At 38.4% G+C, this 16,554-nt stretch overlaps 2 protein-coding genes across 10 annotated transcripts in view; one reads left to right on the forward strand and one right to left on the reverse strand.

The window, feature by feature from the left end:
- The window catches only part of NUDT6 (nudix hydrolase 6), a 37,963-nt gene extending 35,120 nt beyond the window's left edge, over positions 1–2,843 (reverse strand). Inside the window, exon 1 of one of the 3 annotated variants that reach the window (XM_057310056.1) lies at positions 2,513–2,843. In XM_057310056.1, coding sequence (XP_057166039.1) covers positions 2,513–2,750 — 238 coding nt within the window. In that variant the 5' untranslated portion in view covers positions 2,751–2,843. The other 2 variants (XM_026499289.4, XM_026499290.4) reach the window with 2 other exon arrangements.
- A 414-nt stretch (positions 2,844–3,257) lies between these two features.
- AFG2A (AFG2 AAA ATPase homolog A) overlaps positions 3,258–16,554 on the forward strand; it is a 340,553-nt gene continuing 327,256 nt past the window's right edge. For 4 of the 7 annotated variants that reach the window (XM_057310050.1, XM_057310051.1, XM_057310052.1 and 1 more), the window contains exons 1-7: positions 3,263–3,501; positions 8,136–8,257; positions 9,309–9,466; positions 13,372–13,430; positions 14,038–14,682; positions 15,686–15,815; positions 16,080–16,136. In XM_057310050.1, the coding sequence (XP_057166033.1) occupies positions 3,339–3,501; positions 8,136–8,257; positions 9,309–9,466; positions 13,372–13,430; positions 14,038–14,682; positions 15,686–15,815; positions 16,080–16,136 (1,334 nt within the window). In that variant the 5' untranslated portion in view covers positions 3,263–3,338. Of the gene's footprint in view, positions 3,502–8,135; positions 8,258–9,308; positions 9,467–13,371; positions 13,431–14,037; positions 14,683–15,685; positions 15,816–16,079; positions 16,137–16,554 lie in introns of all 7 variants that reach the window. The other 3 variants (XM_026499287.4, XM_057310049.1, XM_044384309.3) reach the window with 3 other exon arrangements.

Here is a 16,554-nt window from a genome sequence, read left to right on the forward strand (position 1 = left end):
AAACTTCATCTTACTAGCATGCAGAGATAAAAATTTAAATTTTGACATTTTTCCATGAATATAATTTTGGAATTGACATCACACCATATATAATTTAAGCATATCTTTTACTAATTATAAACATTTTGCTAGGTTAACAAAATTTTGTAATGAACATAAGTGTTTAATGACTGCATAATTTTCCTCAGATAGGTATGCCAAAAGCTACTTAACCAGCCCCCTACTCCTGGATATTTAGATTATTTCTAATTTTTTTTTTTTTTATAAATACCAAGATGAATGTAGATTTTTCTGTTTTTGGCTTCTGTAAATTCTCTTATTTTATTACTTAAGATTGAGCCAGAAGTAAAAGATGCTAACATTTGGTCCCTACTAAGTTCCAGACACTCTCTATATATTATCTCATTAAGTTCTAAACAACCTGAAAGGCAAGTATTACCGCCTCTTACTTATGGGTGAAGAATAGTCTTAGAAAAACTTCTCAGATTACTTTCTCCAACCATCACCTCGCTTAATCTTTACAATAATCTTGCAAATTGTGTGCGTTTGTGGTGGTGGGGAGGCTTGATTATTTAATGGTTAAATTTCTTTTCCTCCTCTTCTCCAGCTGTGCAGTGACTCCCTGTTAAGGACCGTGTTCCCTACCTCTTTAAAAGGCAGTGAGTCTAAGACAGTGACAAACACATGGGAGCCGTTCATAAAAGCTTTTTGATTTGGGGCTATGGAGTCAGATCCTTCTCACCTACCTCTTTCCCTGATTTAAATCTTTTTAAAATTGATGTAAAATTACATAAAGTGAAGTGCATAAATCGTAAGTATACATTTAATGAGTTCTGACATATGCATACACCTGTGTAACCCACTCCAATAAAGATTACAGAACATTTCTATCATGCCAGAAAGTTCCCATAGCCTCCCTAATCATTCTATTCAAGAGAAAAAGCTAGTGTGACTTCATAACAAACTTTGCTCTAGCTCTTAGAGGCAGCATAATACATTAAGAACAGATTTCAGAGTCAATGCAAGTTACTTAATCTCTCTGTGCCTCAGTACCATCATCTTTAAAATAAAGGTAACGGTATCTACCTCAGTTATGAGGATTAAATGAAGATTTGTAAAGTTCTTAAAAGTGTCTAGCAATAGGAACTCATAAATGCAATAGATTGTTTTATTAAAAAACTATGAAGTATATAGCACTACACATATTATAGCTTCCTTTAATTTATTTTTGATCACCACACGCATCCAGTAATTAAGGTTGACATTATTCACCTAAGCAACCGAAGAGGCAAACATTTTTAGTGGTGGTTTGCCTAATGCCTGGCGAAGCACCTGTCAAAGCCTGGGGCTTGAAACGGGGATGTGTGACTCTAAACCCAACCCTCATGCTCTGCCTTTTTGACTAAGAAGTGCTTCAACCACCTGGCCACTGAAAAGTGTGTGCGATAAATACCTGTATCTTTCACACATAAGTGGATATATTAGAGGATGAACATTGATTTGATTCTCCTACTGCTGAGTCAGCAATTATTCATAAGTAGGAGAGAAAACGAGGTGAAGAGATAAGTAGTTTGGGAAGGAGAATGATTAAAGTATGAAATAACTAGCTCAATTATATTTACATAGATGCTCACTTGCCATATTGCTCAAAAGGATAAAGATTATCTGAAGTTTCCTTTTAGAGTTAGAGGATCTTACCATGGCTGAATTTCCGTGCTAGGCCTTCAATTGGAATGGGAGAACCATTGAGGGCAGTCTGAAAAACTCCCAACCAAATCACGGGCTTCTCTTAAAGCGAAGGCTCCTCCAGCCAAGCTTTCTTTCCTATCTTTAGACTTAGGTTCAACGAGAGTGGAGAATTTTCTTACTAAAGACGGCAACCGCCCACTACCCTCCCTGGTTCATCATAAAAGACCTGTTGCTCTGTAAGTAGAAGCAAACTCTAGTTCTTGATGCATCAGCCTGACCCAATTTGTGTAGGAGAGTGACCACTCAGAACCTCTCTGATCCACTCATTGTCCACTACTTGTATAGTTTTGTCTCGGGCAAAGTGCCCCGCAGAACTAAGGCCCGGTAAATGGTAGTAAATAATAATGAAATAATATTCACACTACTGAACGTTAAGTATGTGGCAGAGACCATGCTAAGCACTTCATATGCATTACCCAACTTAACCCTCAGCAATCCTCTGCGTTACTAACCGGTTTTAGGGAAGGGGAAATGGTAGTTTACAGAACTTGCCGAAGGTCACACACTAGAAAGTTTATCAGAAACGAGGGCTGCCGATCTCAAAGTCCGGGATAGTTACCATTTCACCCAACTGCCTCAGAAACCTCCCAACAAAGGATACAAGAACAAGAACTAAAAGGGGGAAATTGGTGGGTCAGGGCTGCCTTCTCTCCCTAGGGCTAGGTACTTGATTCGCGGAGAGCGTGTCAGGTGCATGGGGGCCCCGGTTACTTCATTAGAAAGGCTCAGGAGCCGGGGAACCCCTCGGTCCAGGCACACTTGCCCTGCAAGCCCCTCTGGAATGAGGCGGCGTCCAGGTGGTCCAGTGCGCCGCGTTGCGCCAGCCGTACTGAGACGCCCCCGAATCTGTCCATCTCTCCCCGCAGCTCCTCTGCTCCGGCACGGGGGTCCAACCTGCAACCCCGACCGTTCGAAGCTTCGCGGTGCCCTGCCAAGAGCCTTGCGCTGTAGGACCGCAAGAGCACTGCGCGCCAAAAACGCCCACTCGGTAGCGGCGGCATTTACACAGCCGCGTCCCACCAGGTGCTCTGCCCCTAAACCAACCTTCCTTTAGTTCCAGAGCTGAGGTCCCTACCGTAAATTTTAGAAGAGTGCCACCCACCCGTCTCAAAGTTGCGCTAACGTTATTACTTTTTTCTTTCTTCTTTAGTTTTTAGCCCTATACCGAAGTAACCGCGAAGTCCTGTCTACCAGCTCCTCTCAGGAATTTGCCCGGTTCCAGAAAAGCTGGAGAGAAATTTTCCCACCACTTTCTTTTTCTAGTTGAAGTCAACAGACGTTTATTCAGGGATGATATGGGAAAGGCGGGCAGAGATTCCCAAAAATCCTGTCTTTCAGGAATTTACAATCTAAATGGCGGTTGTGTCCACGTAATCCGTCTTCCTTTGCAAAAGTCAGAACCTCTTCAACTTCTTCGAAGATGGCGGGTTCTGAAAGTGCTCCGTTCTCCCTTTTTCTACTGCGTTCCACTTGGGGGATTACGGCGCAGGGCGGAGTCTCGCTGACTTCTGCCCCGGAAGTTTTTCTTCCAGAGAAACGAGCACGTTGAGCCGGCTTTGCGGTAACTTTTTACAGGCTGCCTTCTGATCATGTCTTCCAAGAAGAACAGAAAACGGTTGAACCGAAGCGAAGAGAATGGTTTAACCTCGCGCTCTTCTGCTTCCTCTCCTTCGGGGCCCTCGGCTCCTTCTGCTGGGCCTGGCACGGCGGCAGCGGCTGGGATTCTGGTGGTGACCCACTTCTTAGAAAAGGGTAAAGAGTTCTGGTGGGTGGGAGACCTGAGGCCGAGGGGCCCAACCTGAGAAGAGTAGACCTAGTGATGCCGCCTTTCAGGTGCAGAGGCTTTTGAAAATTGGGCGAGACACGGGTGTGAGAGTGGCACACAAGTTTGTACACCCGAAGCCGTGCCTGCAATGGGGAAGTTAGGCAGAAACGGTTTTTCCGTGGATAAGTCACGCCATCACTTTTGTAAATTGTTTTGAATTTGTTAGTTGCACTTGAAACAACTTTGCCTCGTTTAAGATTAACGATATATTTAACTGCAAAATTGCTTAAAGCTAGCGAGCATAGGATATATATACCAGAAAACTAAACACTCGGTAAACACGTGGATACATCCTTCTTAAGAGATATCGCTGTGTCTCTAAGAATGAAAGGCTTTAGGGTTTTTTCTTCTACTACACAGGTTCTGGTATTTAATAACAGCTACCAATTACATAGTATTGTTATCAGTAGGTTGGTATACATATCTCATTTAACCTTCATAGAAGTCCTGAAAGATGGGTACTGTATTATTAAGCCTTTTTTACAGAGGAAAATAGTTAATGTGATTGGCTCCAGGTTCCACAGGTACTAAGTGACTTGACTTTAAAGCCCTTATCCTAGATCAGAGCTCCCTTGAGTTAGGAGAACGGATTTATCTGAAAAGTTAGTTGGTAAAGCTTTTATGTGTTGAAGCTGTGTTATAGCTTTGGAAAAAAATGGAACACCGGCTAAACTGGTGGCAAGAATTTTATGTCTAATGCACACCCTAATGACAATCTTAGAGTTGACACAGTGTTTTCAGTTTCATTTAGGGATCAGAGGATAACTTGTTCTGTCCTGCATATTTAATCTCTTTTTCAACTGGATTCTTCCCATTGAAATTTAAACCTGCTGATTTCTCTTACATCTTAAAACAAAAGTTCCACATTTTCTTCTTACCACCACCCTCTCTCCTTCCATCCTTTCATTGCCAAATTTCTTTCTTTCTTTTTTTAATATTTTATTTTTAGGGGCGCCTGGGGGGCTCAGTCATTGAGTGTCTGCCTTCGGCTTGGGTCACCATCCCGGCCTTCTGGGATCGAGCCCCGCATCGGGGCTCCCTGCTCAGCGGGAAGTCTGCTTCTCCCTCTCCCGCTCCCCCAGCTTGTGTTCCGTCTCTCGCTGTGTCTCTGTCAAATAAATAAATAAACTCTTAAAAAAATTTTTTTTTAAGTAATCTTCCAACTTGGACTTGAGCTCAAAACTCGGAGATCAAGAGTCGCCTGCTCTGCTGACTGAGCCAGCCAGGTATACCTCTTTGCTAAGCTTCGTAAATGGAGTAGTCTCTGTCTCCTCGTCTCTCACCTACTCCTTAGCCTATTTAAGTTTTGACATTTGTCCCATCATTCTATGGAAACTGTCCCTGTCATGGTCATTGATCATCTCCATGTTGATAAATATAATGGACAGTTTTTCTTTACTTCCCTTACTATACCTCTCAGCAATTTTTGGCAGTGTCTACCATTTCCTTTTTCTTAAAACGCTTTAATTTTGGGGGGTGCCTGGGTGACTTAGTCGGTTAAGCGTCTGCCTTCGGCCCAGATCATGACCCCAGGGTCCTGGAATCAACCCCCTCATCGGGCTCCCTGCTTAGTGGGAAATCTGCTTCTCTCCCCCTCTCCCCACCACCCAGCTCATGTGCTTGCTCTCTCTCCCCCCCTCCCCCCACCTCTGCTCAAATAAAGAAATACAATCTTAAAAAAAAACAAAAACTTTAATTTTTGGCTATGTGCCGTTAAACTATCTTAGTTTTTCTCCATCCTTTTGTTGGTAGATTTTCAGATTCCTTTGCAGGCTCATTTTCTATTTGGCTGCCAAATGTTTAAGTTCCTCAATTCTTAGTCTTAAAACCCTCTTTTTCTCTGTATAAATCTTTCTTTGGCAAGTTCATCCGATGTCCAGAGTTTCCCGTGTATACTCTTCATTTTAGAATTTATATTTGTAATTTATACTATTTCTGAGTCTTGGTTCAGGTGTCTTCTAGATCAATACTACTCAAACTCTGTAGGGAAAGTTTTTAAAATATGTCACAGCTCAGCACTGTTGTAAAATACAATAAAAAGAAATAACTAGAAAAATAAGTTTAAAAATAGAAATTTTAATTAGATTCAACAGATGTAGGCTTACTCTGTCCAATTGTAATAAAAGCTTCTAAACCCTTATTTGCTGTGCTTACCGCATCATGAACCAGTAACAAATAGTTTGCTGACCACACTTTGTATAGCATTGTGTTGTACATTTTTTCTTGGATTTGTTTTTCTTTTTTAAACATTTTATTTATTTACTTTTTAATTTATTTACTTATGAGAGAGAGAGAGAGAGAGAGAGAGAGAGAGAATGAGCTGCTGGTTGGGATAGCCTACTGCCCTGGGAGGTCTTGATCTTCCTTACGTGGCCCCTTCTTGTCTCCTGCCATTTTGCCCGTACTCTTTTCTTAGATGCACAGTGCTGCCTTCTGTCCAGTACTTCTCTGTACAAGCTGTTCTCTTTGCCAAGAATTATCTTTTTTTCCTCTTTGTTTAGTTAATTCCTACTCTTCCTTTGGATCTGCATTTAAACATTACTTCCTTGGAGAAGCATTCTCTGTTTCTTCCAAATTAGATTCCACATAATAGGCTCTCTCAGCACTCTTAGTCATTCTTTCATTGTATTAATCTTAGTTTGCAATTACACAGTTATTCAGCGACTGTTTAATAACTGTCTCATCCTATTAGATTATAAGCTGTGTGAGGCCAAGGACCGTCCGCTTCGGTTCACTTTACATCCCTAGTGCCTAACATATTATCTGCCATGTAGTAGGCACATGATAAATGTTTGCTGGGTGAACAAATGAAGAGTGGGTGGTTGTTTGAAATTACCTTTACTAATCTGGCACATGAAGTGCTCAATAAATGTATAGTTAATTAATGGGGAAAGTGGACGTTGAGATGTATTTTTAAAGTACAATATTGGAGGAATGAGGACTGGTGAAAGGAATTGTGTGGAGGACAGCTTGAGTAGATTTGAATGCTGTAAGAGAACGCGTGGAGATGTATTAGGAAATAAGGCTAGTGGATGAGAATTTGAGCATGTGATTCATAGGAAGTGGAGGTATTTAGAGGACCTGTGATTTGTCAAATCCTGGTGCATGGTGAATGTGCAAGATAGGATGGAATGAAGCAAAGAAGAAAACCTAGAATCTTGCCAACTACTGAATACACCTATGAGGTACTTATCATGAGGGAAGGGTAATTCATTGAGGTTTAGGAAGAAAGAAGTGGCAGAAACTGAACCTTATGGGATCACCAAAGGGATACTTTGCTGTTATTGATGAGTAAACTATGTAAGAGACATAATGTTCATAGCAAAGTTAAATTTCTTTTCAGCCTCATATTATGAAATATGCTTATTTTATAAATGTTCAGTATTAATCTTAGCAGCATGAGATTCTTTTTTTTCCTATATTTGTTCAGCTGATGACAGAAGGAAAATACATGTATTGGGTAGTTATTTTGTAGTGGCAAAAATAATTAAATCAGACATGGTTTTGGTTTCATTGACTTTATTCCTTTTAAATGATAAAGTATCTGTTTTTTATTATTAAACACTAATATTAGAGAACTATGATTATGGTATATGTGTCTAATAATAAATTTTATAACAAAGTTTATGACAGGCTAAAATTTCATAAGTGTTTCGTGGATTTTGTGCTGCAAAGAAGAATGCTGTCTAGTCATCTACTATGTTCATTGATTGCATGGATATTGCAGCTTCTATATTTGATGCACTCCTAGGCATTGGAGATAACAAAGATGAATTTGAGCCAGTTCGTGCCCCAAAGCAGCATATGGTTTAGGAGAAAGTCAGACTATAAAACGAATGTACATTATGATGATAAATACTAGTATCTGGCAGCATAGGGTGCTGGAAGAGTCAGAGGGAGGACCAAATGTGGAGCTTGAGGAGGTGGAGGGGTAGGGTGGGCATCTTAGGACATCATTTCCAGCTGGACTGAATTCTGGTCCCCTTCCTTGGCCAAAAGTTGAAAACAGTGATGGTCATTTTCGTCAGTGTGTGCTTACCTAAGGAATAAGACCTGTGCTATTATCTTACCCGTGTATTCTTGGGATTAGAAAAGGAAAATATCTGACTGGTATCATGTGGATCAGAAGTAGAAATGTAGTTTAACCCTCCAGAGCTAAACGCCAGTTCCCCAGCTCAAGTCTTGAATACCAGTAGTCGTCTCAACTAGAATCTGCAGTATGAAAGATTACTGTGCATGTACAAAAAGCCTATTGCAGGTATGTTTGTTTTTAAAGAAATTAGAGATTATTTGTCTTAAAAGATGAAAACTAATACCTACCCCATAAGACATCTTTTTTTAGTTAGCACTTGTCAGTCAGTGGACCCTCAAAAAGGCTTGGTTTTAAGTCTTTTTGTTAAAAAAATAATGAGGAGGATTGGAACTGTGGTTTCTCTAGGGTATGGTAAGTGCATTCATGTGGTTATGTGGATAGAGGATTTTTATTTACTTCAAAAGAAAGCAGGCATTAACTTCAGCTATAAAATAATACGAAAATAATTTTCTTTCCTTTTTTTGGTAGATGACAAAGTTCCTAAAACATTCCAGAATTCCCTTGTTCAACTTGGACTCAACACTATGAAATCTGCAAATATATGTATAGGTCGACCAGTGTTGCTTACCAGTTTGGATGGAAAACAAGAGGTAAGAGTCTTTTTTCATTTCCTTAGTTTAGAAAGATTTGAGATTTTTTTATTTTAATTTTCAACAAAGCAGTAGTAATTGAAAAACTGTATTTTAAAAGATCCTCACATCTATATAAACTTTTCCTTCCTTCGATGTCTGTGACTCTCCTGGGAATAGTAGCCCCTAAATGTCATAATGTAGAGAGAGGCCTTTCCTCTGGAGGTACTGACACCCACAGTATTAGCCCTATTCCCGGTTAGTTACATTTTTTTTTTTTTTTTCACAGAAACACTGTTTGGGAGTAAGAAAGTCCTCTCTTTTGTATGCAAATATTTGATTGCCCTCCCTGTTTTCAGCTGTTTGTTCTTGCTGCTATTTATCATACTTGAGGCTAGAAGCCCAGAACCTTTCCTGGTTCTTCCCTGCTGCTGGCCTCTACCTCTGCCATTTCTTCTGCTTCTTCACTAGCCAGTGTTCTCTCATCTTGCGGGGTCCTCTGAAAATGATTTGAGATCTGTCATGTGCTGATGGTACACCTCTCATTCTTTTCATTGTTCTTAAAAAGAAAAAAAAGTCCTTTGCTGTGTCTTGTGGAAGACTATAAATGCATGAGCTCAGCCCACTATTTGGAGCTGGAAGTCTTTGCTTCTCTCCCTTAACATTTAAGTCTGATGAAATCCAGGTTCTCATGAAGCTCTTGCACCAGGTGCTTCACTATTTCCTGGATGTAGTTTATGCTCCAGGCTAGATAACCTTACAGTTAGCTTGTCTTTAGTATTTTTTTCCTATTTTCTTCTCATTATTAAATGTTAATGCCTTTGTCTCTTTTCCTAAATTACCTTTTAAATCTTCAAATCATTTTCACTATGGGATCATTCCTAATCTTCACAAGAAGATATAATATTTATCTTAAAAGTTTTTTGTAACTTGTCAAATTGTAACGCCTTGGCGGTAAGGATTGTGCTTTGCATATCCATATGCTTGGCTGTGCTTAGTTTTCTGCTTTATAAATTAATGATACTCTGTGAATATTTATTTTCTCAAAATTTTTTTCCTGTGTTCTGGGCAGGTCTATACGGCCTGGCCTGTGGCAGGATTTCCTGGAGGCAAGGTTGGCCTGAGTGAAATGGCACAGAAGAATGTGGGAGTGAGGATTGGTGATGCCATCCAAGTCCAGCCTCTGTTGGGTGCTGTGCTACAGGCTGAGGAAATGGACCTGGCACTCAGGTTTGGCTTTTTTCTTTGGTGAGAATCTGGATCAGTGCTGCCCAGTAGAAATAGAACAAAAGTCACAAATGTGAACCACATATGTAATTTTGCATATGGAATTTAAGAAGGAAAATGAAATTGGTGAAGTATTTCATTTAATATTTAATTTAATCATTATTTAAATATTACGTAATATTTAAATAGTTATAAAATTTTAACTTCTAATAACTATAAAAAACTATTAATAAAATACTTCTCAAACTAAGTCTTGAAAATCCAGTGTGTATGTTATACTTGTAGCACATCTCAGTTTGGACTAGTCATATTTAAGTGCATGATAGTCACACACGGTGAGTGGCTAGTGGTCTACGATACTAGACAGCACAAGCTAGATGTGTACACCTAACGTATGGACTAGAGACTCACTAATGTCCTGTGGTTAGAGTATGCCCTGATATTTTAAGTGAGAGGAATTAGTATTGATGTATATTTAACAGTAGTTTTCGTCTTGTTTTACAGTGTAGTCAGGGCTGTTGTAAAGGAGGGATTAGAGTACTGTGAATAAGCAAGAAACAAGTTTTAATCAAGACTATTCCAGGGGTGCCTGGGTGGCTCAGTCGGTTAAGTGTCCGACTCTTGGTTTCAGCTCATGTTGTGATCTCATGGGTCATGAGATCGAGCCCTCCACACTCCCACGGGCTCTGCCGCTCAGTGGGGAGTCCGCTTGAAGATTCTCTTCCTCTGCTCCTTCCCTGACTCATGCGTGCGCTCACACTCTCTTTCTCTCTCTCGAATAAATAACTCTTTAAAAAAACAAACGACTTCAAGCAAAGTACCCGATTATATATTTTAACTTGTTGATTATTCAATCTAGTACAACAGTTATTTCTATCAGATTTTTAAATAGTCCCTTACCAAAGACTAAGTGAATCACCTTATCAATACAGTTAACGTTTATCACTCATCCTCTTGGATACTCTGTATCTAATAGGATTGTAACTCAGTTTGCATATGCAAGTCTCATCAAAATTTGTTCACAAAAAGCATCCTTTGGTACTTGAATATTATCCTTACTAACAGTTTTGGGGATGTGTTTATATGCAAGAATCACAAAACATTTAACGATCATTAGCTTGATTTTATTTATTTTTTTAAAAATTTTATTTATTTATTTGAGAGAAAGAGAGCGCTCGTGCATGCGCACAAGCAGGAGGGCGGGGCAAAGACAGAGGGAGAAGGAGACTTCACACTGAGCAGGGAGCCTGACTCAGGGCTCCATCCCAGGACCTTGGGCTCATGACCTGAGCCGAAGGCAGCCCCCTAACCAACGGAGCCACCCAGGCGCCCCTCATTAGCTCGATTTTATTATGTTTTCTTTTGTAGATTCCAAGCTTGAGCTTCATCCTATTTTTCTTTTTTTATAAACCAGGAAACTTTTTTCAGATTAATTAACATTTTAACTAGCAATAAAAAGGAAGGGGAAGAGAGAACTCAACGTGTGTTGTGCACCAGCTGTGTACTAGCATACACATGCACACACATTTTTTCCCTCTTCTGTCATTTAGTCCTTCTGCAAGGTGCCCATATTGTCCCTTTCTTAAAGATGAGGAAATGGGCTCCATGAGAAGTAACTTACCCATTATTTTATGGGTTAGGTAGTAGGTCTACTTAGATTAAACAGTATTAATCTTTAGACTGTTTTGAGACAGTGCTGCAGGTTGCAGTCATCAGTTGACTGGATTTTTTGTTGATCTAACTAGTGTGACCTCTTGAGGGCGCAGCAGTCTTAGGTGATAACAATTGCCTACTATTAGAGGAACTGTATGTTTTAAATGGAAGCTTGGTTTTTTTACTAAAAAAAAAAAATCTTTTGTTTTAAATGCAGCAGCAGAGCTGAGATAAGAAACTTAATTTCCAATGAGAAAAATCAGTAATTTTATTCTGCTGATTAAATCTTTCAGTTGCCTCTGTAAAGTTTTATTAGTAAGGTTAGGGCTCCTTCTAGTGGAAGTGATTTTATCTGCACCCATTCTTTTTTTAAAAGCAAAAGTCAATTGAGTATTTTTACTCTTATACATATTTGTAAGTATCTTCTAGTCAGAGTTTAATAAATAAGAATGATTTAAGTAAGTATAACTGGTTTCAGAGTTCTCTAAGCAGAAGTGAATTTAAGCATTTAAGGAGCTACAATTTCCTATGTAGTCTGTATATACATTTGATTTGAAATTTCCTTCTATTTTTCTCTCTCTCCTGTATACAAATATACAGTTTTCATTAGTAGCAGTAAGTATGTTCTATAAAGTTGCTGTGAACACTACATTAGCAAGTACTGAACCATTGCTTCTAGGGGTATTTGTGTTTATATATACGTTTATATTCAAACATATCTTTAATGTATATTATATATAATATACACTAATAATATATTTAGTGCATATTTAATATACAAAAATATGTATATCTTATATACATTATAATCTTAACTCATTCTGATAGATTTAATCTTCTTTATTTTATAAAAGAGAAGCCGTTGTTCAGAAGTGTTATGTGACTTGTCCGAGGCCGCCTCTAACAGATGTCAGAGTTAGGACTCAGATCTCTAGCTGGTACAAGAGCTGGGACTTTTTCTGTGCACTGTACTGCCTCCTACTGTCTCCACTCTCCAATCTCTTATCTGTGAAAGAACTGAACAAGAGTACTTTTTTAGCCTCAGCTAGGAAAGTGCTTAGTGACTCAAATTTTTTTGCCTGTTCTGTGCATGTCTATGAATGACGAGGAAAGCTCTGCTGGTATTGATCTTGGGGTTACAAATAAATTTTAGTAAGTAGTTGAATCTGCAAATAATGAAGTTGATTATATTGGCTTTGTTTATTGCTCCAAGTATTTGGAGAACAGGGCTTAGATTTGGACCACATGGATCTGCTAATATATCTCTTCCTGAACTGAACTATTGCTTCTCCACTGATCTGTGGCAGAGCTCACAACTGTTGGCCTCCTCTGCTGGTATGGGCTACTTACATGTGGGGAAGAAGGCAAAATGCATGTATTCTGAGAACTCTCCAAGAACATGTTTCTTTACAAGTGTAAGGATTTTTAGATGTCCCTACTTCCTGTACTCAAGCAAACTTCTAGGAAGACAGTCATTAGTAGAAGAAGGGGTTCTTATTTTTCCCTTTCTGGAGAAAGGTCTGTCCTTTCTCCAGAATTAAATTCCATTATACCATTACTCTCCTTTTTTCTTATTTCTACCTTTTCAGGTAATATCCTATAAAGGACTGAATTTTCCTGAAAGATAATTTATAAATTATAGAAGGGGAATCAAGTAAGCTATTAATAAAAGCCTTTCTCCAAGCTAGGCAATTTCAGAAAGAGAATGATTAATTTAGGCCAGTGTTTTTCAAATATTTTTAGCTATGACACGCAATAAAAAATACATTTCATTGTGATTCAATGTCTGTATACATCCACAGCTACAGGGCACATGCACTCACATGTGTGTAGCTGTATACATGAGTATATGGGTGTGTGTATGTGTGTGTGTGTGTAAGATGTGTATGTATAAGAAAGTAATGCTTTTCTAAGCAGTATTTTCCCTTTCTGTGTGTGATGTACTTTGACATTTTGTATTCTATCAAAGAAAAATGCTGGATGGGATTGAGTGAAATGATTTTGGGATCCACTAATGGATAGTACATTTTGAAGAACATTGATTTAAGTCATTAGGACACCAAATTGCAAATTATATTTTCATGGCTATTAGAAGTGTCTGAAAAGCATAAATCATTCCTGAATTGTATAAACCATTTCCAGTTTGTAAATTATTCTTTTGACTAGGTCTGCATTACAGCCGTGTACATGTAACTTTATATTACATTTAGTTTCTGGTGTGCTTAATGCTGATTTCTATTTCCCCCACCCTTTAGTGACAAAAATGTGGATATTAATGAAGAACAATTGACTGGTTGTCTTCTGAGAAAACTAGGTGAGGCATATATTTTAAATAGTTTTTAAATTGTAGGAAGCAAGGTAGCAGTAAATAATGTGTCTTTGAGGTCTTGTATGGATCATCATTTTCTTCAACATAATGTGGAGTGTGTTCTTCTCAATGAATTAATGTCCTTTCAGGATAGGAATTTTTTCTCCCCAATTAATTGATTGGCCGTTGAGCATTGGAGAGAATAAATGATTTATCTATGGACAAAGTCAGTGGGAGAACTGAGACTTTAACCCTTGAGCTCTTCCTCTTTCCAGTGAGAAATGTTATCTTGGAGTATTAGTTGGCTGTGTCACTTTAGGTTCGTTTATTATTGGATGTGGAATGCCAGGCTATTTGTTGATTCAGTTGATAGAATCCTAGATGTATTCAGCATGGAGAATTTTAAAGAATTATCTTGTCCTTCTGTCTCCAGATAGTGCTCTGTCAAATGGGAATTGTCTCTTTTTTACGGCAATTATTTTATTAATATTCTTACCTTTAATTTAGTCTTTTCAGTCAGATAGTTTTGTTAATAGATGGAATAAATTGCTATTTAAACATGAAATGGGTGAACAGTTATGCTAACATATATATTTAAAAAATTATTTTCTAGATGGCAAGATTGTTTTACCAGGCAACTTTCTGTATTGTACATTCTACGGACGACCATGCAAATTACAAGTGTTGCGAGTGAAAGGGACAGATGGCATGATATTGAGAAGACCTCAGGATGACTCTGACACTGATGCCCCAGGAATGGCCTGCGAACGGTCCAGCAGAGAAACCAGTACCCTGGATGTATCCCTACAGCTAAGCCAGTTAGATCTGGAAGAGCCTCAGGACCCAACATCAAGCAGTACTCCTTGCAAGCCAGTAGATAACAGAATGATAAATAAAGCTAGTGACATTTTGTCGGATGTTACACAGAGTCCTCGGGACAGCAGTGGACTTGGACTAGGGGAAGTCACAGGACTTAAACGTAGTTTTGAGTCGGCCAGAGGAGGAAATGAGCACCTTGTCAATGAAGAGAGATTGCTAAAGTCAGCCTGTGTGGGAACAAAGTGCAACACTGATATTTTTTATTTTATTTCTTCAACAACAAGAGTCAATTTTACAAAGATTTGTACAAATTCAAAAGAGCAAGACAACCAATTCAAAGTAACTTATGACATGATAGGAGGCTTAAGTAGTCAGCTGAAAGCAATTAGAGAGATTATTGAATTGCCTCTCAAACAGCCTGAACTTTTCAAGAGTTATGGTATGATTTCTTCAGTGTTTTGCACTAGAAGTATTAAATTCAAACTAAAAAGCAGTTGGCTTATTCCACTTATGTAATAATTGCTCACCCTCTTTTCTTCTTTTTCTTTCCTGAGCGGTAGGTATGGTAGGAGGTGTGAGTTGCTTTGGGAGATGCCAGTTAAATGAGCGTTTTTCCATGCTTGATCTCTTTAGTTTGTGATGTGAGTTAATTGCAGCCTTGTCTCTTCTAATTGCGTACTTCCACAGTTGTTTGTACTGGATCTAGAACTAGTATCTTGTCATTCTAGATCAGCTGTAATGACCAAAGAAGTAAACCAAACATTCAAATATGTTAGATAAAACTTCCTTGTTAGGAAATATAACTGTGTGCACATCTCTTTGTACTGAAGCAAGTGGTTAAGGGAGTGATTGGTTCCTAGGAAACTCAGGGCTTTCTCTGTGTGGTAACTGTCCAGATCCTCTGCATGTATTTGGTGCCTACCATCTCTTTCTCTGCCTTTTCATTTTCCATGAATCTTTATGTGTGTGTGTGTGTGTGTGTGTGTGTGTGCACGTACGTGTGTATGTATATGTATATATAAACCCTTTGATTGACATTTTGCTAGTAATGCTTATATAGTCTAAGATGGCTAGTTGGATGAAAATTAGGCTTGATGGCTTGCTTCGGATGCCCTTGTTCTTGTCTGAGCTTTGTGTTCTGATCATTGAGCTGTGCTGTGTGGGATGGGGTGTGGCAGTTTTGTGGCTGGTGTCCAGCCAATTTTTTTACCCGTGTGCCTGGCCTGGTTGGGTCTATAGAGAGAGAGAAAGTCATTGCTGGGGATCAGTGTTTGGGCCAGTAAGTACATTTTTGGGGTAGGGGGCAGGGGCAGAAGGTCTGACTCTTGCTTTAGTTTTGTGATACAAGGTAAATCTATATTTTGTAACTCATATTTGCAGTCATATGACAACACAAGAAACCTAGTAATTTTGAATCCATTGTTCTCTTCTTTTTCTTCTAGGAATTCCCCCACCTAGAGGAGTGTTACTCTATGGCCCTCCAGGTACTGGAAAGACAATGATTGCCAGGGCGGTTGCTAATGAAGTTGGAGCCTATGTTTCTGTAATTAATGGTCCTGAAATTATAAGCAAGTAGGTACATAATTTAACAGAATAAACAGTGCTATTAAATACTTCTTAAAAGTGATTTCAAAGATGACTATAGCATTCTGTCTGGATAGTTCATATGTTGAAATACTTTAAATTTGCTTTCAATTGTGTATACAAATTAAATTTGGAAAATAATTTTTGAAAGTAATTCTAAGTTTTCTGGAAGTATTTAAGAAGTTAGATGAGCTTTATGGACAAAACTTTAAAAACTCTGAGTTGATCCTTAAATGTATTTATTTGTTACAGATTCTATGGGGAGACAGAAGCAAGGTTACGTCAGATATTTGCTGAAGCCGCTCTACGGTATTTACATTTAGATGTTTGGAATTAGTAGTCAAGGCTATGTTAATCAAAGTAGAGTTACTAACACTTTATATGAAACATGAAAAAAACACTACAAAAATAATACTGATAGCACTAGAAATTATTGGAAATGTAATGAAGTTGTATATTTAATCTGTTTTTATCTAATGTTGTTTTGGAAGTTCGATCATTGAGTTATTGAATTACATAAAGTAGGAGAATTAAGACAGTACTGTTTGATAAGTTGTATGATTTTACTTGATTATATAAATTTATGATTTTCTTTCTTTAGAGTACCTATGGTACTTAGACATATCTAGTTTATCTAGTTGCCTTAGTAGATTGTATTATAGTAGCCCTTTATGCTTAAAACTTTTTTTTTTTATTATAGTTTGCTTTGAAGGGACAAATCTTTTGT

The sequence above is a fragment of the Ursus arctos genome, unplaced genomic scaffold (genome assembly GCF_023065955.2).
Source record: "Ursus arctos isolate Adak ecotype North America unplaced genomic scaffold, UrsArc2.0 scaffold_11, whole genome shotgun sequence".
Taxonomy (NCBI): Eukaryota; Metazoa; Chordata; class Mammalia; order Carnivora; family Ursidae; genus Ursus; species Ursus arctos.